This window comes from Mya arenaria, chromosome 4 (genome assembly GCF_026914265.1).
Source record: "Mya arenaria isolate MELC-2E11 chromosome 4, ASM2691426v1".
NCBI lineage: Eukaryota > Metazoa > Mollusca > Bivalvia > Myida > Myidae > Mya > Mya arenaria.
In genome coordinates this window covers 3,131,082-3,157,584 of record NC_069125.1, presented here as the reverse complement: position 1 = coordinate 3,157,584, position 26,503 = coordinate 3,131,082, and the positions used below count along the sequence as shown (strand labels likewise).

The 26,503-nt window shown below is 34.4% G+C and overlaps 1 protein-coding gene across 3 annotated transcripts in view; it reads right to left on the bottom strand.

The window, feature by feature from the left end:
- Positions 1 to 356: 356 nt before the first annotated feature.
- LOC128230363 (MAP kinase-activating death domain protein-like) overlaps positions 357 to 26,503 on the bottom strand; it is an 87,096-nt gene continuing 60,949 nt past the window's right edge. For 2 of the 3 annotated variants that reach the window (XM_052942567.1, XM_052942569.1), the window contains 10 exons: positions 21,647 to 21,767; positions 20,562 to 20,778; positions 20,105 to 20,212; positions 18,208 to 18,372; positions 17,668 to 17,740; positions 11,251 to 11,357; positions 7,299 to 7,371; positions 5,865 to 5,911; positions 5,382 to 5,484; positions 357 to 3,768 (listed from right to left, as the gene is read on the bottom strand). In XM_052942567.1, the coding sequence (XP_052798527.1) occupies positions 3,764 to 3,768; positions 5,382 to 5,484; positions 5,865 to 5,911; positions 7,299 to 7,371; positions 11,251 to 11,357; positions 17,668 to 17,740; positions 18,208 to 18,372; positions 20,105 to 20,212; positions 20,562 to 20,778; positions 21,647 to 21,767 (1,019 nt within the window). In that variant the 3' untranslated portion in view covers positions 357 to 3,763. The remainder of the gene's footprint in view (positions 3,769 to 5,381; positions 5,485 to 5,864; positions 5,912 to 7,298; positions 7,372 to 11,250; positions 11,358 to 17,667; positions 17,741 to 18,207; positions 18,373 to 20,104; positions 20,213 to 20,561; positions 20,779 to 21,646; positions 21,768 to 26,503) is intronic. The other variant, XM_052942568.1, reaches the window with a different exon arrangement.

Genomic DNA, 26,503 nt, shown 5'->3' with positions numbered 1-26,503 from the left:
CCGAGCTCTAATGGATATCTAGGTACTGTACAAGTTTCATTGAGATACAATCAAAACTGAAGACTGTATCGTGTTCACAACCAATTGTTTACACAATAGCATTTTTATACTATCAAGGGCCATAATCTATGCATGCATTGGCGGATCTGGCTGGTTTTCGAAAGGAACCCAGCTCTAATGAATATCTAGATACTGTACAAGTTTCATCGAGATACAATCAAAACTGAAGACTGTACCGTGTTCACAAGCATTTGTTTACAGACACACGAACGCACGGATGCATACTACGTACACATTACCATCGCATAAGCTCTTCTGGCCTTTGGCCAGTAGAGCTAAAAACCCATAACACAATGACATTGTAACGATTTATTTCAAATGAACAATGTTAACAATATTGCACAAGGCTATAATAATAAACCCATGCGGATTTCTACAAATAAGGTATTATTAACCACTGATTTCATCTACTTCAAAATAAACAAACGTGACGATCCATTGAAATGAATAGATAAGTGACATAAACATGTTTGCGTACAAATGATCTAATATTACTAGTAAACTGAACAACAAATATCATACACGAAACACATTGCATGTTCATTACATATATAGTATTTTGTATATAGTTATTTCCAAGTCTAAGGTTGTAAAGTTTGCAATTTGTGCTTCTTTGAAATGTGAAACTCTCAAACTTCTTTCTAACTAATATCATCCCCAAAAAAAGAATTATAATGTAATAGCATTAATGTTTATAACACTACATATTGTTACATTACCATATTGTAACTTTAATAAATATATTTTGATCCGAACGGTCATTTCCAACTTAATATTTATTTTCGTTGGTAACTTAAGTACTTTATAACGTCTACACTGTGTTAGTTTCGTCGGAATTGACTGACAAATTCTCATTTTTATTAATATTTATGAGATAGGGAAGAAAACTCTTCTTCCGATGAAATTGCTTGTTGCAAACTAATAATGACGTCATACAAGGGTTTTGTTACTAAGTAAAGAAAAGAACAGATGACGTAATTTCATTTGATTAAATTCCGAAGTGGTCCCCATTCGTCCGAATGAAGCTGCCTCATTAATTATTAATGATTACGATATTTTCCTTGCGTAATGTCCCACGATATTCAATATCGTAGAGTGAACTGTCGATGATTATTTATATACATGTATTTTTATTCCAATTGCTTGAAAGTGGTAGGTGTTATTTTTAGATTAATTTGATTGTCTGAGTTACGAGATTCCTAACTAAAGTGCCGTTTAAAGCTTAACATGTATTTTTAGTGTACTTTAAAAAGCATAGTTGTACACACAATGAGTTCATATTTAAAACACAAACAGACAGTGTTTTCTTATCAAATTCTCAGAGCGTTACAGAAAAATGTTAATTAATAATGTTAAATGTTCAAATGTCAAAAACAAAATCTATGATATAATACGAAATGTTGATAAATTACGCATATTATTACTACACAAGTGCAAAAGAAAAATACAGTTCCTTAAGGGGCGATTATATATCAGTGTTTAACTATCATGGATACAACGTTTTTAAAACAAATATTATACAACAATTTTGAGCTCAAATCCATCTGGCTGAAAAGTATATAATGGTCATGTTTAAAAAAGATACATGTTTTATCCTACACTACCGAAAACTTCCTCGACAACATAACTTTATATCTATTTGGCATGGTTCAGCGAATACGTCACAATTGAACAAACACATGATCGAATGCGTTTGCAATGTCCCGATCACTCATCGAACTGCATCAACCTTTTCACAACCTCCGAAGTAAGCAATGAACTGTTGAATCTGTTGTTCTCATGTTGGCGTTGGGTCTTATAAAAATATCCCTTTCTGGGTCACCTTTATCAAAGTCCAGATTGGGATAATGAAATGTGTCCTTAACATTAAACACTAAATAAAAAGACACTGAATGTCTGGTCCTGCATTCATAAAGATCTTAGGTCATTTCCTAACGTAATGCTTTTTCCTATCTTTAGCATCCCACTGGTCATATGAAAGAACAACTTCCGAAATACTTCATATATTCATTAACTTAATTAAAACTATTATATTTTCTGTTTAAACTATGCATACATTTCTTTTAATTCGACTAAAATTATTTCGGGATATCAACTTAAGTTCGGAAATGACTTGAGACTTATGGTTAACTCCTCTTGGTTGCGGTTTGTTGAGAGTACCGTCCATTCCCGCAGTGAATACTGACCAGATACAGAGTTGCACAAAACACAACCTTTTAAATAAAAACAAAAGAGCTTCTACTGTAAAAGAAAAACAAGAACATTGACTATATCTCATCATACATTTTATGTATATGTACCATCATATCAATCATACCCTTAAAACTGTTAAACTTTCCGATGGAAACTGTAAGTTTAATTTCTGTTAACGATTTATATTTTATTTCATCACACTTAAGCAATTCAAGGAAAAGAGCCACCATACATATGTACAACTATTAAACACTATTAGAAGACATCAACATTAATGCAGTCTTCTTTGATACAATTCTATTACATTTCGAAAACCTTGTTACTGAATTATGACCAAATGATTTAGCAGTTGAAAAATATACTCCGACTTTTAAATAATGGATGACTATTAGCATTTAATAAAATACTTTTTGTTAGTACATACTGACAATTTTAATGTTTTACTTGTGGTCTACATACATTCTGTCAACTACCCATTTACTGGGCCAGCCAGTATCTACCACTTCACCTGATCAAAAAATAAACAAACAAACGAACGACTGCTGATTCAATGACATAAATGTATTCGAAAACTTGAGAAATTCTGCCTTTTCATTGGTCAAATTATAACTATTAAACAGACCATGAATCTTTAATATGATCTACTAGATGAATAAATAGGAATAAATACGTTATATCCCTTTTCCCTAATTAATTCCAATTCTTGTTATGCATATTCAATGTACAGAAAGAATATGAAAGACTAGAAATAGCAACGAGTGAGCAAAAATATATCTCTGAAAGAAGCAACTTAACAAATGTAAACATATATATTATTTAATGTTTGTGAGGATATTACACAAAGCTTAGTGAGAAAATATATAATTTAAATATAAATATACTATTTTCGTCTTTGAAAAACAATCCATAAACATATGTACACATGTACAAAGAGGTTAAATATAAGTAAAGCACCATTTGAAATAATACTTTAGGCTGTCCACAATTTAAGCAATCAACAAATCGTAGTTACCATGGAAATGTTAATGTTGTAACAAAACTGTGTCGATTTTTATCTTCGTATTGATTTAGCAACGTTTCTCAAATGATTAAAATACGGTAGTTTTACAAAGCAATTAAAAAGGAGTCGCTACTAAAATAGTAATCATATTTTGAGTCAGTCATTTATTATATCACAATTGTAAAGTCGCAATATTTAAATAAATGTTAGAACTGTGTTCAAATTTGTAATATATTCTTAATAAAATATATATCATTAAATGCTTTTAAATTATCATAAGTGGACAGCCTTCACAAATTTTCAGAAACAAAACAATCAAAAAGAAAGTAATGTGGGTCAGTTCAGAACCGCACTATCTCATACATATATAACTATCAGATAATTCTGTTTTGAACAACCCCACACTATGTGCAACTCTGTTCTGGTCAAGTTTGTTTGCGTTGATGCTCTCGTAGTTCATTCCCTGCTGCGACGTACGAAAACACACATAGCACAGCATAGCATATCTGATCAGCCTGCAAAATTTTGAACAAAAATGCCGAATTATTCAACATGTTTCGCTTACCAATGCTATTGGGCCTAAGATAAACAATGTAATCAAACTGTTAAAGTGACACTCTAATTTAAAATTAATACATACACATGTATATCAAACATCAATCTTGACTGATAAACCTTTAAATACCTACTTAATAATGCATTTCCGGAAAATATTAATTACTAATAACAAGATTGTAACCGTGTATCTAATAGCATAACGCATAATAATTTTAAATGATTGGTGAATGCTAAAAGATTTACTGTGGTCTACTATACTCTCATAAGGTAGAAAAACCATGTTTTATGCTCATTTCTATTAAATTGAACTCGGTATCCTTCATAATAACCATTGTTTTGTACATTTATTCATCCTTTTTGGTATATTAAAACGATATTATTAATTGTGGTAAATGTTATAAATAAGGGAGTAAGAGTGCATCTTTAAATTTTAGTATAATTTTCTGATTTGGTTGACGAGTACAGGGCCTTTATTCACTAACATCTTGAGTCTGGGCTTAAGAATACAGACGCTTAAACAAAAATTACATTATAATTGTATTTTTTATTGGGAAGGGAATCGATTGTAAAAAATTCTTGACTGTATAATAATGTTTTACAGCTACTTCCACATACCTTTACATAATAGAACATAATAAAGATACAATGTAATATTTAAGTTTGCTTTTCTGAGTTTGATTCTGAAGAAAATAGTGAATACGGACCAAGGTAAGAAAGTCACAGGTTCATCAAATGACCAAATATATTAGCAGGACGTTTAATGAAAGGACCAAGTGTATTATTATAAACAAAATATTATAAGCCCTGGAGACAAAAGTTGAACGAATATTCTGCTTTATGGCAAAATACTGATAAGGCCTAGCATACACAAAACGAAAGACAATGTACAAAACAACAAAGACATTCCATACATGCATCAAAACACTTCAATTATAAATGTTGGACATTACAAACGTACTTATTAATTTAAGTCATCTTTAACTTCAAAATCCAATGATTATTTTGAAGAATAGATCTACACTGGAAACGAATCAACTTAAATTGGAAATCAAACTTTGAAAGATAAATGACCTACTGTTTCGTTTTTCATTCAAAGATAATTTATTGTAACACGAGAGATGTTTGCTACATTATAACAATGAAATTAATAATCGCACAATACAGTCACAAAACGTTCAGGAGATTGCGAAATAACTCGCCTACCTTCCAAGAGTTATGTGAGCATGCATTACGAAGAAACATTTCGTTCCATAGATACAAATAGGCTCGACAAAAGTAACATGTATAAACATGTGTTCTTGACGTAATCATTCAAACAAGTCTAGAGTTAAAACATACCACATCATTTGTATATGCATCTGCATACAGAACAACGCACATAAGTAGTTTTTCGAAACCTCTTTAAACACTGCATGCACTCTAGTAAACTTAAGCTGTGTAAAGCTGAGACAAGGATTTGCAAATGCCAGGTGTGAGCCTATATAAGGGATTGCTTGCACAAGATACAATCCCTGATGTGCGAATATATATAAATGATAAAAAAGACAACAAAAACTAAACAAAAACCTACTTCCAGCGTCTCTGAGTGTTTCCTGCTGTTGTCGTATTTGCTGTTCAATTTTTGCTACTTGCACAGTTATAATACGATGTACGGTCATTGGTATTGTTTCAGCCTATGTAACAAAATACAAAACAACATGCTAACTCAACAAAATGATACAGTTACAATAGTTTAGGAGTCGTCGGGATACTAAAGGGGAATATCAGACAACATATAGGTGTTATTTCTTATGTTGTAACAAGTTGATGCAAGCCCCGTGTTGGACAACATATGTCTGTGTTTCAATCACGTAAAGGGAAAATAATAAATTAACCAACATTTCTTCTAAATTAAAACTTTCAAACCAATAATTTATTCAATAAAATTCCAAACTTAAACTGAAAATGTCCCAACTAAAATCGTGCAGAAACAACCTTCGGATTTTTTCAGTAATAATCCAATACAAGGATGCAGGGGGGATGGGTAAATTGACCACACAAATTACAAACTTACCAGTCTGGATTTGAAGCGATGCTGGATTACTTGTTTACTTTTGGCATCTGAAAGTCCATACAGAATTGGTAAATATTGTAATATAAACTACGACGAAACATATGGTTGGCATTCAATACTCACATGCATATGTTTTCCTTTAATTACACAGATTATCTTTAAGGTAAATTAAAAGAAGACCGTTGCAATTATCTTGCTAAAAATGTTATTTGGTATAACCCCATTTCACACAAAAAGTAAATTAAGAGGTCCACTGAGCGAACGCTTGTCAAGTTTAATTTCAGCGAAAAGGGAGAAAAATCAACAATTACAAAAAACAAGAGTTATGCATCCTCCTTTACACGTTGTATGTTTTCATCGAAAAAAACAACAGCTTAACATATATATGAAGGTTTCTTCCAAAAATTATGTTATCAGACAAGCCTTTTCCCCCAACTATTTTGAATAATGTTTTCTTACACTGGGTTCAGACAAAATGTAATTTTCGTTCCGAATTATGGTACAATTGCCAGTGGTACCAGCAAATAATCATTAATGTTGTATTACTTTACCAATACAAGGTTGTTCTTTAAAAATAAAACACAAAAAAGTTATATTCTACATGTGCTTTTCAATAATAGCTAACAGAATTACAACAAAATGTATGTGCTCGTTGTATTACAATATACACACAACATTCTAGGCATACCCGTGAACAAAGCAACAAGGAGATGAAGAATTTTGAAAAGGTATGAAAAGACGGTATTATTATAAAGAAAAAATGCTATGTCTATCTGTGTTTCATTTTCAACATTTCGCTGTTGTTTGACAATACCAAAGTATATTTTCACAAAACACATACACTATCAATTCTGGTCCAAAATCATCATTATTAATATTGATACAATAAAACAGACGTAGATATGTAATATACACATGAGTTATACCAACAATTAAACATTTAATGAAAAAATAAATATTTTACCAAAATGTAAAACTTCAAGGTAATGTAAAAATATCATCTCTAAAATGAAGTGCAATAACAAGTACAAACACGTATACAAACACACACACAAACACACACACACACATAAACACACATATTAGTCTCCAACCCATTTGTAATGATTATTTTTATAATGATTTTACTGACTTAGAAAAATCTCCGTTATTAATAAAAAAACCCCATTAAGTTATGAAGTTTCTTCTTAAAAAAAGGTCTTACGAGCCTCAAAATTATTTTACATTTATTATTAAACGAATGTTTCCATTACTTTCGGTTTGGGTTGGTGACCAAAAGGACACGTCTACTATGATTAAAATGGTGCGGCATAGGCAACCGATGTAAATACCCGATTTCTAACTAGGAGATTAAGTAGCTTTATGTTTCAATCTCGAAATCTAAAATAGAAAACATATCAAATAAAGTAAGAAACAAATTACTGTTGTCCTTACCGAATTCTTCAAGAATAAATATCTCGCCCTTCAAGGTAAAACACTTCTTGATACGATTTAGCTCTATAAATGACTGAAATAAATCAAAAGCAAAATAACTAGGCAGTAAAGTGATTAACTACTATACCACTTGTGTGAAGAACAGTCGTACAATTTACCCAATCTTTCAAGCATTTCAATTCTGTTTTCAATTTATGAGTCTGACAAACTTCTCTAATGGATAAATAACCTATAAGATAACATTTGTTATTGGAAGCAAATTCATTTTCTTTTCAATATATTATTTTGTTTTATTCTTTACTGATTACTCTGCTAATGAAACTATCAAAAACAATATCAAGCAAAAGCCGCTCCTATAATGTTATGTCTCCAAAACCCTTTAAGCAACATATTAGAAAAGAAAAAAATCCTCGCCAGCTACAAAAAAGAAAAACATGGTCATTATTCTGATAAAAACCGTTGGCTGATAGCTAAAACTACGATCTCCAAATATGCGTAAGTCATTGGGCGAACGGAGAGTAAAATATAAAATTCACAAGTGGTATTGTATAGAAAACTACCCACAAACTATAGAGATGAAAAAGAACAACCAGCTTAAATCAAATGAGAAATGCAACTGAATAAAAACAAAGCATAAGCAGCATTCAATACCAAAGGTGTAAATAAAAAATATCTGGGGTGGTCACAATCAGAGACTAACCACATGAGTAACAAGGTCACATGACTAAGTCATGTGATCCTGTTCAATCACGTGGGGTTTACAAAACGCACAGTAATAGCATTACCTCAAACTCCTGTACCATAGAGGTTGGCAATAGGTAAAAAAAGAAGAAGAGAAAAGTTAAAATGCCAATTACAAGACAAAATCTAGCTGCCAAGAAATGCGAATTTCTTAATGAAAGAACAACAGAGCTGTGCATGGTTTCACCTTGCTATCATCATCCTGTCCAATATTGGTAGGCTTGCTAGAAATATGCATAACTTGGCAGGGACATTCGTTTGATAATATCAGGGTAGTTCGTACTTTATTTATATTACATCTTAGACATTTATTATACATCTTACAGGCATTTAAATATGGATTGAAGAATACTTAAGCTGAATCAAAAACTCTTTAAACAAATGCTAAGCCCTGTTAAATGAACAACATAAATAACTACAAAAATACATGTTACTATTTCTATTATATAGTGTATAACTAACAAATATGTATGAAAATTAATGATAATCCTCAGAGTTGCATAGAAAAAAAGTGAGAAAAAGTGGCGTTTAATTGTAACTGCTCCGTTCAGCAGGCTGTGAATGTTCGATGCAACTACCCTAATATTATTCTCTACGCTACAAGGCAAGCTACATGCGGTAAGGAACATCTAGGACTATACATACATTAGGTCATACAAATTTTCTAATGATTTCTAATGTATTATATTTTACATTCCTATTATTCTATTCGCAAATGTAATAATGTTTTTTATAGTTACTTGTAGAAATATATACAGAAAGGTCAGAAAGGAACTACCAGACTTGTCATATACTAGTAGTTGTAAAAGTATCTCAAAGATATATGCAAGCGTTTAGTTATGAAGCACAATTTTAAAAATATTTTATGAATAAGATCATTTCATAAACATTTTCGACATTTTCGTACAATTTTGTTTAGTCGAGTCGGCATGCTGTACATAAATGAAAAAGCAATATGATGGCATTTTAATTTAACAGAAGTAGTAAATTTTTAGAAGTGGAGGATGTGAACATGATTTACTTGATCATTTTAGATGATAGATGAAGAAACAGTTAGGAATATAAATTTTAATACAAATTTAGTTCTGGAGTCCTTTGCGCAACACATTATTTTTTAGGGATAGTTTATCAATACAACTGGAATTTAATAGCAACAATTACTAATGTCAAAACATTGTTTTAATACATAAACGAACTACCCGTAAAGGTCCTAAAAACGTGCATGCTCGTATAGATGGGCCGTGGGTCTTTTTGTGGCTCTATTTTTCGGTTCTGCGGCATGAAAAAATGCTTACCTTAACTCTAAACTCTAAAACATGCAATTTGATCTGCAGAAAAGCATCCCATCGGTGCAATTAAAGAGCACCTGCTCAGGCAGCTGACGTCATGCATATACGGTAAACCTATAAACTATCATATACAAACGATGATAGTCACGTGATAATTAAAAGTCAGGCAGCAAAAGGCGACACTTATTGTATTGGTTTTATGTGCCATCTAGCCCAGTAGATAAGGAAAAAGAATACATTTTGTTTTTAAAAGAAATTCAAATTCAATTCTTTTGGACAATTTGTTCCTCGATTATTAAATAAATTTCATGTTCCTTGTCTTGAAAAATATTTTTGACCCATGACAGGAAAAAAAAACCATTCCTCTTTCTTGCCGAAAGGTGTGTATTATATGTTGAAGCCATGTGTTTAGTAGACAATTTTATTGATGAACACACAGCAATGAAACAGCGGATACTGATTACTGAATTGCCACTTTGCCGACGGTCCATCTGTTGGGTAATAGTGAAAAGCATAGTAAATGGACTGAATAAGGAAAAACTGTTCTTAAAAAGAGCCCCATAGTTCCCGGCGCTTTTAATAGGACATATTTACGGGTAATTATTATGCATGATAGAAGTATTTTTCATGACAGAATGATATCTACTTAAAAGTGAGATAAGAAAGTAACGAAACACATTTTGTCTGATATATTTGATCTGTATGAAACGGTTTTTTTTTCACTTTACTCAATTACACAAACTACATAAACATCCGTATTATGTTCCAAAAGCAAGAAATTAATATAACGAATATGCCAATCAATCAATCAGTTACAAATGTAACCATTGTACAATTATAGTATAGTATAAAATAATTATGTATAAATTATATTACAGCTCGAATTTATCAGACCAAAAATGGGTTATTAAGATGCATGGCAATTTATTAAGATTGGAGTGGCATATTTTCCAGCAAGCAAAGATTCGACAAGTGCCTCATAATTATACACATTTGATCATGTGTAATGAACATGAAAAACACTTTTTTACTTAATTAGAAAAGGTCAATCAGTATACGGTCATTCTTAGAGAGTAAAAGCTATAAAAATCGAAAAATTCATTACGTATTTCTATCGGCTAACGACTTGATATAACACCTAGTGTGTCCATAATCTTTTTAAGTGTGTGAGCTCTGGGTATAAAAACATATTGCAAAACTAGTTTTGGTTCTTCCAACTAATGATAAGAAAAGTAAACGCATTTTGTCTGATAGATTTTATCTACCTATTTACTTTCAAGATGTTTATGATTGTCACAAAATAGTGCCGAGAACAAGTTTACAGAGTAAATATTAAAAAGTAACAGATTTAAGTAGTTTCTTTAAATGCATTTAAAGACTTGAAGAAAAAACATCAACTGTACATCGAGTACATCTAAAACAACAATTCTTCAATTATATCTGTATTATCAATTGATAAAACATAGCACTGTTATTATAGTAAGTGATTAAAATACTTCCATAGCATTGTTTTTATGTATTATTTAAAGACAGTTTACCAGACGAAGAGTTGGCAGTCTTTCTTCTTTTTGAAACATTCAATTTGATAAAAAAAGGTTCATAAAATTGTTGTTACTAATAAATTGTTATTATAACAGGCCATTCATTAACAACAGATTGTCACGAGTTGAACTTCTGACCCTTGCCGCGTATTTGCAGTGCCTTTTAAGAAGTCAAGTAGATAAAGTGTCTAAAACTGTTAAATGTAGGGCTGAGATTATTACTTGAAAATACACATAAAATATAAGGACTGCAAGACTTTGTTTGCCATCTGGAAAATATGCCCAGTGTAGTATATTTTCTAGCGAGGTCATTCATTTACAACAATCGGAACAAAAGCCATGCTGACGAATAATATGGAGACAAGTCATGCCACACCCTACCTTACTATTCGCTAGGAGTAAACCTATGCCTTCCATACAGACTTGCAGGAGTCCTCCCTGCCCAGATTTCACATCTTGCACGGGAAACTCACCCCCGAGCTCCGGGCCTGAAAAAGTTGGACGGACGACGTAACTCCTCTGCTCATTACTGTTCTGGTTCTGCCTCTTTCATCTGAGTCATCCAGGCAAACGTACCATTATTGTGCACTCCAAAGTACTGGTATAAAGGTACGTCAAACTTACTATCTATGATCCACAACTCATGAAATTGATACGCAGAAAATAGTTCATAACATTTGACACTGTTTAGTTGCAATCTAGAATGGTGATCCATTGCTTCACATTTTGTGTTTCCTTTGTATCAACTTGTATTTAAATATACAAAATTGTACTAGTATTGCAATTGGGTAGAGGATAACTCCACATAGTCTTAATGGCATTAATTTTTCAAACAAACTTGAATTGATTACTTGAAAAAAAATGTAATAGTGCAAAGTGAGGATGCTTCTCTTTATGCATATATTTATATATGATAAAGTAAAAGAATAATAGATAGGGGTATAAATTCCGCTTAGGTTTTAATTTGACTTCCTTATGCTTCATATATGGACAATTTGTGCAAATAATTTGCACATCCTAATATCCTTGTCAATGGTTTAGAGAGAAAACTTTATTGTATGAACCGCAACGAGCTGCATATTTTCGTTAACCTTTCCTTAACAAAATATATTTAGTTGTTGAAGAATTAATCTTTTTTTTCAACTAGAGTGCTTCACAGAATTTGCTCGGATGCTCTTCTGCGTTCATACCGCATGAACACTCAAGCTTTAAATTAACAAATGTCATACTTGCATAGTGTAAAGTTACTTTCTGCCTTTACATTGTTTTAATTCAAAAGAACTCTGGAGAGCACAATGTTCTCTGTTAGCCAACTCAGTCTCACTATTGTAGCTAAGACATAAAACATTTCAACACATGCAACGGTAAAAGTGCAACATTTCAAGAAAAAACATCCCATAGTTTTATAACTTATTCTGGACAAATATAATAAATTATATGTGTGCCTTCTAAAAATATATACTATATATAAATGAGGATAAATTATGGAAAAAGAATCAAAACTAATATACTTCGAAAAATAAACGTATTTAAACAAAAGCTAAAATGCAAAAGGTAACAGTTATTCTGTATGTACGCTGCAACGCAATAAACTATTTGCAGTGATGAATGAAACATACTGGATGTGAAATTAGAAAAAAAAACCTTTAACTATAGAATGGCAATGTTCACTTACTCAAAATTTGCACTACAAAGTTGTGAATGTGACAACCAAAGTGAGCAAAACCAAAGGTGGGTTGGTATAATATGTTCAGTTATGTCAAATAAAAATATACTTTGTTGGTTTTGTGCACCAACAAAGCTACTTTGCCTTGCATGCAAAAAGAACATTTCAATAAAGTAAGTTTGTTGATGCGGTCAAGTGAACATTTCCATTCTAGATAAATTGTTGTCATAATTTCCAGTTATACAGAGACTGAGAACGGTAGTATTTAGTTTACATAATCTTAGCCATGTTGAAGACCTTTTTTATACAAAGGTTGTAGTACATTTTTCTAGTCAGTGTTGATTTCATTCACACATTTTATATAACTGAATTATTAATCAATTATGAGTTTTTAGACCGCATTATATATGCCAGGATCCTACTCTCGTTTGTTTAGTTGATTTTAGGTGGTCCCTAATATAGCTTTTTGTTCTACAACGTATACAAACGAGGTGGCTATTCTTACAAAAAATATGTTTAAAGTTTTTCCTACTGAGCTTGTTTCTGCAGTTTTTCACATAAGTATCGTTTTCTATTCTTTCACAAAATACACTGTAACATGTATGTATAAACACTTTGGCTTACTCTTTATAAACGTTTCGGCATAAAGGATTACTGATCAGAGAATTGTAACCGTGTATTTAAGAGCTGTAAACGTAAAAAATATTAAATGATTGGTGAATGCTAAAAGATTTACTGAGACTTACTTGCGTCTCATAAGGTAGAAATACCGTGTTTGCTGCAACTTTCAAATTCAACTCAGTATCCTTCATACGAACAATTGTTTTTGTCATTTATTGATTCTGTTTGGTATATTTAAAAAGTAGTATTAGTTGTGGTAAATCTTATTTGGGAGTAAGAGTGTATCTTTAATGTAAGGATATATAACAGTGACTCTAAAATGAAGTTTGGATATTTGAACCATATTTGTTTGCATCAACATTTTGATAAACGTATCGAGCCTTAAACGCCAATAAAGAGTAAACCGAAGAATTTATACAGTAACATATTCTTATGGGAATAAGAATAGCGATTGTAATTATCCCAAGCATCATTTCTTAAAGGTTTGTCAATGATTGTGTATTAAAGCACTAATATCTCATTACAATGGGAATGTGAAAAGCCTCCAAGTAAGACGATTTAATGGGGGAAAATGACCACTAAATTTTGTTTTTGTTTTACTAATGTTTGTTCATGAGATGTTTTCCCTCTCCGAGACATATCAAACTATGGACATCATGAAGCTAGGTGGGTGAAGAAACTGAAAATATTCACAATAAAACAGCTTGAAAATAATATAACAGTACACATTCAAACAATATTGCTTTAAGTAAGATACAATGTGGTAAAATTGAAATAAAGCTGTGGAAATAATTTATTTAAGTATATAAGGGTTCATGACAATGAAAAAATGGACACAAACAGAGATAGGTCTTATTGTAAGTATGATCAAAGCACAGATTATGACGCCTTTGAACAAACTGAAGCAGCATTACATAACCTATGGTTTAATGTGTTTTAAAGGTCATTGGCCTAATGTAATTTAATGTTCTTTCCCAGGTAAAACATTAATTTTTGATATTATCACTTCTGATAATTTCAAATGTAGTGTTACTATTTACTACAGACCCATATCTGCTTACGCAATTCACTTATTAAAAACCAATTGGAGCACCTCCGCCATATTCCTTCGAAGCAACCATATATTTATAGGGACGGTTAACAATGTCCGAATTCTTTACATTTAACAACCATGCATATAAATCGTCAATAAGTTTAATTAGGTAGTTTAGTCTAAAGACTTTACTCTCAAGAATCTTAATAATTTATGCGACAAAATAATTCATTGGAAATAAATTTGAAGTAAAAATTACACATTAAAAACAGTAATTCATATTATTATCATCATCAATTCTATGAACGACCTTTACAAATGCAATGGCATACATCTGAGGTTCGATGAAGGCGGAGATGGTCAAGGTTATCCGATTGATTAAAAATGTGCGAAGAAACATTTGGAGAGGTGGGAATTCCATTGGCTTCTTAATGTAATGTTACATAAAACTTTTTCGCTTAAACACTCTTCATTTGTAAACAATGTTTTTAGAGGATTAAGATCAAGAAACATTTAAAAGCAAGGTTCTAAGAACGACCATGACAGCACATTACTCTATATTCCACTTACCTTTTATAGGTTTTCCCCAATCAGCTAATACAATAATTCACAATTTAAGTTTCTAACAATTCTTAACATAACGGAGCGTTCAGAATGGATGACGACAATGGAATTGATAGTTATCTGTAATGATTTTCTTCAAGGGCTGCATGTGTGCTTTAAATGATTTGAGGGTGTATTAAAAAGTACCTTCGGGTATTAATCCTATAGGAAAAAATAAATATTTAGCCTTGCAAATCGAATATCTTGAAAGTTTATAAATACCAAGAATCCTTTCCAATGCAACGTTCGACTGTTTATGTAAACTTTAAACCTTAGCCCCACTGTTCAACACAACCAGGATTGAATTAACTGACTCGCTGGGCAACGAGTTGTAGTCATGAAAGGTTTAACAAATCTAAACAACTGATTTGTTGGGCATTAAATAGTAGTCATAATCCATATAACTCATGCGTTGGGCTTTGAGTTATAGTCCCCTAATGTCTTACAAATCCAAAAAATTGATGCGTTTGGCTTTGAGTTATAGTCCCCTAAGGTTTTACAATTCCAAATAACTGATGTGTTGGGTAATAAATTGTTGTCATCTAATGTTTGTTGGTTTGTTTGTCACTAGCAAAATTTAACCAAAGGAAATGATGAGACAAAGTAGCGCAATTTCATTAACCTCAGCTGCTCGTGTATATAACATCTTACCAGGAACAGTTTACCTTGACCCAAGGAGATAATCAATTCTATTGCATTTTGTTCATAGCTGTATAACTTGGGTTTGCAATTCAGCTTAGCAAATTGCAGAAATTAAAGAACAGACAAGCACCAGACAACACTCATTTGTTTTTCTGAGTTGGTCAAGGGGCTTAACTGGACATTGGTTTAAGCCAAAGTTATGAGCCTTGCTACTAACATTCATATTATCAATAGTATCATGTGAACTATGTCTCATTAAAATATCTCTTATCTGCTTCGAAGTTATGGACAAAGGCAAAAGATGTTTATGTGTAAGAACCACTCTTGACGACACAAAAGCTAAATTGGCAATCCTTTCACCCTTCCCTTCGAAAAACAAAGTATGTTAACAAAACCCATGTACTAGACACAAAAGATTAAATTTGACCTTGGGCAAGTATATAGGTCACACACCAGTATATAGACCAGTGTTCAGAATTTTGATTGACATAAATAGAAAAAGAAGGCAGTCATACTGACATTTTGGAATTGCACATAGGAATGGCAATGGTGTAATCAAGGCTATGACAATAATTTGAACAATAGAAAATTAACATGTAAATTCCATCTGTATGCCAACATCTTAATTCAGATAAGCTTTTACAGTGTAGATCCCATTCCATTATTGAACTCTTTTTTGTACAAGATTACATTTCTATACAAGATAATAGTTCTGTTCACATGAAGGTTATATTTTTTACATGATAAGGATTATATTACTTTTCTTGTAGCTGTGTAAGACAGAAGACATTCCATCTGTTTCTTTATTTAATGTAACTTATAGTTTTGCCCCTTTTACCTTTCAGTGTGCATACATGTAAACTAGAAAAAGCAAATAACAGTATATTTCTGTTACAGTATAAGATAACACTATTAGAGAAAATGTGTGTACCACAATGAAAACGGTCACAATGTTGTTCCAGAATATAAGATAGCATTTCTGTATTTCAATCCAAGAATGAGGTCACATTTACAACTGTAACAAGAAATGGACAAAATCCCTCAACCTAATTTTTGCATATATATATATATATATATATATATATATGTGTGTTGGGATAAAAAATGTCATTGATGAATTATACCAGTTGTTGTTATTTCATACATTTTATTCTGCCCACAAGCGACATCAAAGACAGTATTTATTTATTGGGGGAGGCGGAGGGGGAGTCAACCACATACACAACCATTGGTGGGTGGATTTTGTCCATTCTGGAAGGGATTTCTCCTACACCTTTATGTTATAACAAAGAACAAGTTAGAAGGCAAACACAGCTTTGTAACATTGAAAAGCTCTATGTATGGGGAAATGAAGCAGTGTTCCACAATACACACAGCCACAGAGAACCAAGAGAGAAAGTTTGCTTGAACTGTGGAAATATGATTAGAAAATGATAATGTGATATTTTTAACTGTGATACATTCTTTAAAGATATACCTACATACCTTATATTACTTGCATGAAATATTAGTAAGGTATGTCCTCTTCTAAATAATGATATTATCGACAAGCCTAAAGAATCATGGTATGAGCAAAATGATGCAAGAATGGTGTCTATTTTTGTTTAAGTTGGTAACTTCTTACAATGTATCCTTACAAGATGTGCGTAGTTACCATTGAGTCCACTTAAAAAAGGTACAGCACCAAATTTGGTCTTTATAGAAGATGAAATGATTTCAGAATAACAATGATAACTTTAATATTTAATTTTAATTTATCCTTTGTGTTATAACAACTAAACTAAACCATGCCTCTCAGATTATGTAAATATCCCGCAATTTAACACACTCTATATTTAGAATAGTTTAACATTTTTATCAAACAGATGGATACATTATCTATTCACAATGCATTGTTCCTGGATCTTATTTTTAATTCAATGTATGCTATACATGAATTTAATGATGCAATCAATCACAACAAGCAGCCTTAGCAGTGTGCTAAGTGTATTCAAAAAGGTGAAAACCTTTTTTACTTGCCAAGGTTTACAAATGGAAATACAATCCATAACTAATGACATATTTCAAAATTGCTGATATAAGCCAACATATAATAAAATAATTTATCTACATAATGAAAGAAATTCAAAGCTAATACCTTAAAACACATATATGCCAGCAAATGTACTCATTTATATAAGAGACTGAGAGGCATGCTGTAGCCTGTCGTTAATGGTGGGTGGGGTAAGCTTACCTGGGATTTTACTATTGTTTCTCATGGCAGCCTTTTCCATAGCTTCTTTAACACAGAAGTAAAGCTCACGACACTGCAGAGTCAAATAAATTGTGTTATATTCAATTTGTTATTTTTTTAATGTGTTAACAAAACTGGTTCATAATAAAATGACACAGAGACAATGAATAATGCACTATTTAGCAAAAATTCATTTAAATGAAAAATTATTAGTCAAAAAAGATACATTGAGCAATGTTAGACCGTCATCACAGCTAGTAGAGGTGAATTGAATTTAAAAACTGTAAAACTGATAATTGTAATACTGTTATATTCTGCTCAACCACATACATGTATATGTTGTACTAAGAAGCTTGTATATCAAAGTAATTCCATTTTCTTTCCACAAAACTTGATTGAATGGCCCCCAATATAACAGTCAATTACATAACAGACAGATATTACTTCTGCTCAACTGCACAGGCTTTTTCTTTATCCACTTAACACTTTTAACTTTGACAACCATTATAGAGACCATGCGTTATGATGTTAAGAACCTACCTTCTTTGTGTAGAACTGGTTGAGCTGGACCTTATCACCCATCTTCCTCCACAGACAGAGGACCTTTGTCTTGGGGCAGTAAGTCATGTTCACCAGTTTCTCGTACCACCAGCGGTCACAGATGGAACCCGTGACACTCCGTAGGATGATGCAGTCATCACACACCTGTAATAAAAATTAAGATTAAATCTCCAACTCTCAAAATAAATGTTTCTGTTCCATACATAAACTATCACATGTGGCCCCTGTGACACTCTGTATGATGAAAGAGTAATCGCACATCTGAGGTAAACCTCCAATTCGGCCACAAAGTGAGAATCATGGTTTCCAAGTCAAATGGAAGTCTCTGTACCATCAGTCACAGAAAGCTCCTCCAATACTCTATACACGATTATATAATCATCACAAACAAACAGCAATATTATGCGAAAAATTCTACTCTAGCCCCGTTTCTAATTTCGTCAAGATCCAGTATTTAGCAAAAGCTACATTTTTTGTTACTTTTAATATTTTATTCATTTTTTGAATTTGTTAGCAGGAATGATCAAGTAAATATAAGTATCTGTGTAATGATTATCTACATTATTATAGTAAGCTAAGTTGCTCCTAAAAATCAGTATTTCTTCATAAGACTTATTTGGTTATGGTTTTTCTGTAAACACTTTCATACACAACTGAAACCCTTACACAGATTAGGGTTATTCTTTTAATAACCAGGAGTTAAAACCTCAAAAACCATTACTAAAAAAAGTTTGACTAGAAATGTGTCCATAGGACACGGATGCCCCCACTTCGATTTTTTGTCACAGAAAATAAGCCATAATGATTATTCAGGATAATATGCACAAGGGCAAATCCTTTTCAAAAATTAGATCGGATAAGATATTTTTTAAGTATTGTTGGGAAATAAAGGGCCCTAACTCCTAAATGATTAAAGCGATTTCCATGGCTATCGAACTTGATCAAGGTATTATGGTCACAAACATGTGTTAAAAGTTTGGTGAGGATTGGACAAACAGTTTTCAAGAATTAGATCGGAAACAATCTTCGGGACGTATTTTTCAAGTCTTTTTTTGCAAATAAAGGGCCGTAACTCCTAAATGACAAAAGCGATTTCCATGGCTATCGAACTTGATCAAGATATTATGGTCACAATCATGTATGTAAAGTTTGGTGAGGATTGGACACATACTTTTCAAGAATTAGATTGGAAACATATATTTTTGAAGTATTTTTGGCAAAAAAGGGCCGTAACTCCTAAATGACTAAAGCGATTTCCATGACTATCTAACTTGATCAAGATATTATGGTCACAAACATGTGTTTAAAGTTTGGTGAGGATTGGACAAACGGTTTTCAAGAATTAGATCGGAAACAATCTTCGGGACGTACGTACGTACAGACAGACAGACGTACGTACGGACAAGGGCAACCCTATATGCCGCCACTTTGTGGGGGCATAAAAATGCACTTTTTTTGGTAATTGAAGGACCATAATTCTCCTACTATGTGTTGCTGCCAACAACTCGTCAGGTGCAGAACTTCATCATCTCACGAACATTGCCCTAGGATTTCATGACATTAGGTCAAATAGTTTTGCAGTTTTGATTGACACAAGTTTGCATAATACTTACGGTTGAAATCATAGATGGATGGACAGAAGGATGCATGGGCACAAAAACTGACAAGGGCAAATTTATATACATCCAGCCCCTAAAAGTGGGGGCATTGATAATTTCCCCACTGTAGTGCATACCTTCATCAAGAACTTGTCTCCCTTGCTGTCCGAATAGACATTAAACCACTGTTAAACTGCATAAACTGACACCCTATTGGACACAGGTTTAAGAGCACAAACATTTACTTTAACATTATCGCCCTTTTCAGTTGTGTATACCTCCATAAAGAGCATGTCTCCCTTATTGTCACTGCCCCAATGCACTGTGAACGACTGTTTCTGCATAAACCTACTCCCCATAGGACGCAGGTCAATGTCGTTCCCGTGCTGAAATTGAACAAGACAGAAATGATAGTCAGCTGATGCATTTTTATGAAGAACAGTAAACGTCTGGCATAATCTTATATACAAAGAAGAAGATTTATTTGTTTCATATACTTATGAGGACATGTAATTTTGCAATTTGGTTCTGACATAGCAAGCTACCATTGTCGATGACATACATGACTTCAACCTTTCAGAACATGCAATAACACAACAATTTTCTTTTCCATAACCAGAAAAGGAAACAATGCAAAGGTAACAATGGTAAGTACAAATATCACATTTAATTGATACGACATAAAATGACCACACTGTTAAACTAAATCTAATATTTGAAAATAATTCACCGTACCAGTGTTTCAATCTTGTCCAATAGATTATTGATCTCCTGACTGTAGGCGAGCCCGATGTGAGACTTCCCGAGGAGGCGGCGTATTTTCTTCTTAATTTCAGTCTTATGTATGCGAGTCATTATCATGAAGCTAACAAGGTTATACAGCAGGACAGACAACAGTCGATCTTCATCGTGTTCAAGGCGCTTCCTATCTCCCGGCCCCAAAGAGTTGTACCTGAAAATAATATCAAGGTAGTATTGCCAACATTACAAAATGATATGTCATTGAAGTAAATCAGAAATATGAATTTATGATCCTATACATTTTGTTTAAAAACCTTGAAAAAACAGCAATGGACAATAAGGAAGAGTGACTAAAGATAATACGGAGCATAGTAAACCTTGTAAGCTAGAACATTGTCACAATGGTATATTTCCATAATGATGTTGGTAAGAGTAGTTACATGTTACATCCAATGAGGATCCTTCCAACCTAAGTCACATCATTCTAGACAGATAACACCACCCTAATCATCCGTGTAGATACCCCTCATATCTGTCCAGCATATCAGCCAGTCCCTTGTCCATGCCTAAAATACGCTTCTCTACACAGGGCTTAAGCATCTAGACACTTATTTTTCCAGAGCTGGCCATCAACAAGGCAATGTTCTGTAAACTCCCCCTACATGTCATTATTCTGTCTGCCCCTCTAGCTGTCTGTCACCTGGTCCCTTGTACTTGCCTATAATATCCTTCTCCCAAAAGACTATAGCATCTTGATACACTTCATCCAAGAACTCTCAATATATAAGGTTCTTTAAATATGTCTCCCACCATTCTTTTAACCCCACTACCTGTTCATCATGTCAGCTGGTTATAATATCCTTTTCCATGGCAACAACATCTAGATACTTATTGTCCCTAAACTATCAATCAACTTATCAAGATTCTGTAAACCCCACCTACCTGCAACTTTTCTGTAAACTCCACTTACTTGTCCATTATGTCAGCTGGTCCGTGTTCCACCCTTTCCAGGGCTATGGCATTAAGATACTAAACTTTCCGAAATTCTGTAAACCCCACCTACAGTTAACCCCACATACCTGTCCATCATGTCAGCTGGTCCCTGGTCCATGCCTATAATATCTCTTTCCTGGGCTACAGCATCTAGATACACATCTTCCCAGAACTGCATCTGGTCCCAGAGTCGACTGCGCTCCTTGCCTGGAAAAAACATTTTATCATAGTTTTTAAATAAATTTTGTAGAAATATATGTACCAATTGCTACTTGTTTGTCTGACCATTTCAAGGTGGTAACCCTAACATTTATTTATGAAGATATTTAAAGCATATGAGATCTGTGTTCATTGTATTGCTATGTGTATTTCTAATGGTGTTTCTGGAATACTATGATTTGTGTGCACTAAACAGGGTAATAGTTACATGTTTGGCTACTCTAATCTCCATTCTATTCTAAACCTTGTGACATAATAGAGGGCAATATTTAAATGTATGGATGCTAACCTAGTCACTGTAGTTTCAATTGTGTTCTTAACCGTGGGTCTATAAACAGGGTCATAGCTTAATGTATTGATGCTGGGTTTCACCCTGTAGTTTCCATTGTATTCCTAACCTTGTGCCTCTTAACTGGGTCATAGTTAATTGTGGGGATGCTGGGCCTGTCCCTGTAGTTTCCATTGTATTCCTAACCTTGTGCCTCTTAACAGGGTCATAGTTAATTGCTTGGATGCTGGGCCTGTCCCTGTAGTTTCCATTGTATTCTTAACCTTGTGCCTCTTAACTGGGTCATAATTAATTGTTTGGATGCTGGGCCTGTCCCTGTAGTTTCCATTGTATTCTTAACCTTGTGCCTCTAAACAGGGTCATAGTTAATTGTGGGGATGCTGGGCCTGTCCCTGTAGTTTCCATTGTATTCCAAACCTTGTGCCTCTTAACAGGGTCATAGTTAATTGTGTGGATGCTGGGCCTGTCCCTGTAGTTTCCATTGTATTCTAAACCTTGTGGATCTAAACAGGGTCATAGTTAATTGTTTGGATGCTGGGCCTGTCCCTGTAGTTTCCATTGTATTCTTAACCTTGTGGATCTAAACAGGGTCATAGTTAATTGTTTGGATGCTGGGCCTGTCCCTGTAGTTTCCATTGTATTCTTAACCTTGTGGATCTAAACAGGGTCATAATTAATTGTTTGGATGCTGGGCCTGTCCCTGTAGTTTCCATTGTATTCTTAACCTTGTGGATCTAAACTGGGTCATAATTAATTGTTTGGATGCTGGGCCTGTCCCTGTAGTTTCCATTGTATTCTTAACCTTGTGGATCTAAACTGGGTCATAATTAATTGTTTGGATGCTGGGCCTGTCCCTGTAGTTTCCATTGTATTCCTAACCTTGTGGATCTAAACTGGGTCATAATTAATTGTTTGGATGCTGGGCCTGTCCCTGTAGTTTCCATTGTATTCTTAACCTTGTGGATCTAAACTGGGTCATAATTAATTGTTTGGATGCTGGGCCTGTCCCTGTAGTTTCCATTGTATTCTTAACCTTGTGGATCTAAACTGGGTCATAATTAATTGTTTGGATGCTGGGCCTGTCCCTGTAGTTTCCATTGTATTCTTAACCTTGTGCCTCTTAACTGGGTCATAATTAATTGTTTGGATGCTGGGCCTGTCCCTGTAGTTTCCATTGTATTCCTAACCTTGTGGATCTAAACTGGGTCATAATTAATTGTTTGGATGCTGGGCCTGTCCCTGTAGTTTCCATTGTATTCCTAACCTTGTGGATCTAAACTGGGTCATAATTAATTGTTTGGATGCTGGGCCTGTCCCTGTAGTTTCCATTGTATTCCTAACCTTGTGGATCTAAACTGGGTCATAATTAATTGTTTGGATGCTGGGCCTGTCCCTGTAGTTTCCATTGTATTCCTAACCTTGTGCCTCTTAACTGGGTCATAGTTAATTGTTTGGATGCTGGGCCTGTCCCTGTAGTTTCCATTGTATTCTTAACCTTGTGCCTCTAAACAGGGTCATAGTTAATTGTTTGGATGCTGGGCCTGTCCTGTAGTTTCCATTGTATTCTTAACCTTGTGGATCTTAACAGGGTCATAATTAATTGTTTGGATGCTGGGCCTGTCCCTGTAGTTTCCATTGTATTCCTAACCTTGTGCCTCTTAACAGGGTCATAGTTAATTGTTTGGATGCTGGGCCTGTCCCTGTAGTTTCCATTGTATTCTTAACCTTGTGCCTCTAAACAGGGTCATAGTTAATTGTTTGGATGCTGGGCCTGTCCCTGTAGTTTCCATTGCATTCTTAACCATGTGCCTCTAAACAGGGTCATAGTTAATTGTGGGGATGCTGGGCCTGTCCATGTAGTTTCCATTGTATTCCTAACCTTGTGCCTCTAAACAGGGTCATAGTTAATTGTTTGGATGCTGGGCCTGTCCCTGTAGTTTCCATTGTATTCCAAACCTTGTGGATCTAAACAGGGTCATAGTTAATTGTGGGGATGTTGGGTCTGTCCCTGTAGTTTCCATTGTATTCTTAACCTTGTGGATCTAAACAGGGTCATAGTTAATTGCTTGGATGCTGGGCCTGTCCCTGTAGTTTCCATTGTATTCCTAACCTTGTGGATCTAAACAGGGTCATAGTTAATTGTTTGGATGCTGGGCCTGTCCCTGTAGTTTCCATTGTATTCTTAACCATGTGCCTCTAAACAGGGTCATAGTTAATTGTGGGGATGCTGGGCCTGTCCCTGTAGTTTCCATTGTATTCCTAACCTTGTGGATCTAAACAGGGTCATAATTAATTGTGTGGATGCTGGGCATGTCCCTGTAGTTTCCATTGTATTCCTAACCTTGTGCCTCTAAACAGGGTCATAGTTAATTGTGTGGATGCTGGGCCTGTCCCTGTAGTTTCCATTGTATTCTTAACCTTGTGGATCTTAACTGGGTCATAGTTAATTGTTTGGATGCTGAGGCTGCCCTGTAGTTTCCATTGTATTCTTAACCATGTGCCTCTAAACAGGGTCATAGTTAATTGTTTGGATGCTGGGCCTGTCCCTGTAGTTTCCATTGTATTCTTAACCATGTGCCTCTAAACAGGGTCATAGTTAATTGTTTGGATGCTGGGCCTGTCCCTGTAGTTTCCATTGTAGTCCAAACCTTGTGCCTCTAAACAGGGTCATAGTTAATTGTTTGGATGCTGGGCCTGTCCCTGTAGTTTCCATTGTATTCCTAACCATGTGCCTCTTAACAGGGTCATAGTTAATTGTTTAGATGCTTGGCTTGTCCTTGTAGTTTCCATTGTATTCTTAACCTTGTGCCTCTCAGCAGGGTCATAGTTAATTGTTTGGATGCTGGGCCTGTCCTGTAGTTTCCATTGTATTCTTAACCTTGTGCCTCTAAACAGGGTCATAGTTAATTGTTTGGATGCTGGGCCTGTCCCTGTAGTTTCCATTGTATTCCTAACCTTGTGCCTTTAAACAGGGTCATAGTTAATTGTGTGGATGCTGGGCCTGTCCCTGTAGTTTCCATTGTATTCTTAACCTTGTGCATCTTAACACGGTCATAGTTAATTGTTTGGATGCTGGGCCTGTCCCTGTAGTTTCCATTGTAGTCCTAACCTTGTGGATCTAAACTGGGTCATAATTAATTGTTTGGATGCTGGGCCTGTCCCTGTAGTTTCCATTGTATTCCTAACCTTGTGGATCTAAACAGGGCCATAGTTAATTGTTTGGACGCTGGGTCTGTCCCTGTAGTTTCCATTGTATTCTTAACCTTGTGGATCTAAACAGGGTCATAGTTAATTGTTTGGACGCTGGGTCTGTCCCTGTAGTTTCCATTGTATTCCTAACCTTGTGGATCTAAACAGGGTCATAGTTAATTGTTTGGACGCTGGGTCTGTCCCTGTAGTTTCCATTGTATTCCTAACCTTGTGGATCTAAACAGGGTCATAGTTAATTGTTTGGATGCTGGGCCTGTCCCTGTAGTTTCCATTGTATTCCTAACCTTGTGGATCTAAACAGGGTCATAGTTAATTGTTTGGACGCTGGGTCTGTCCCTGTAGTTTCCATTGTATTCTTAACCTTGTGCCTCTAAACAGGGTCATAGTTAATTGTTTGGATGCTGGGCCTGTCCCTGTAGTTTCCATTGTATTCCTAACCTTGTGCCTCTTAACTGGGTCATAGTTAATTGTGTGGATGCTGGGCCTGTCCCTGTAGTTTCCATTGTATTCCTAACCTTGTGGATCTAAACAGGGTCATAGTTAATTGTTTGGATGCTGGGCCTGTCCCTGTAGTTTCCATTGTATTCCTAACCTTGTGCCTCTAAACAGGGTCATAGCTTAATGTATTGATGCTGGGTTTCACCCTGTAGTTTCCATTGTATTCCTAACCTTGTGCCTCTTAACTGGGTCATAGTTAATTGTGTGGATGCTGGGCCTGTCCCTGTAGTTTCCATTGTATTCTTAACCATGTGCCTCTAAACAGGGTCATAGTTAATTGTGTGGATGCTGGGCATGTCCCTGTAGTTTCCATTGTATTCTTAACCTTGTGCCTCTAAACAGGGTCATAGTTAATTGTTTGGATGCTGGGCATGTCCCTGTAGTTTCCATTGTATTCTTAACCTTGTGCCTCTAAACAGGGTCATAGTTAATTGTTTGGATGCTGGGCATGTCCCTGTAGTTTCCATTGTATTCTTAACCTTGTGCCTCTTAACAGGGTCATAATTAATTGTGTGGATGCTGGGCATGTCCCTGTAGTTTCCATTGCATTCTTAACCTTGTGCCTCTTAACAGGGTCATAGTTAATTGTTTGGATGCTAGGCATGTCCCTGTAGTTTCCATTGTATTCTAAACCTTGTGCCTCTAAACAGGGTCATAGTTAATTGTGTGGATGCTGGGCATGTCCCTGTAGTTTCCATTGTATTCTTAACCTTGTGCCTCTTAACAG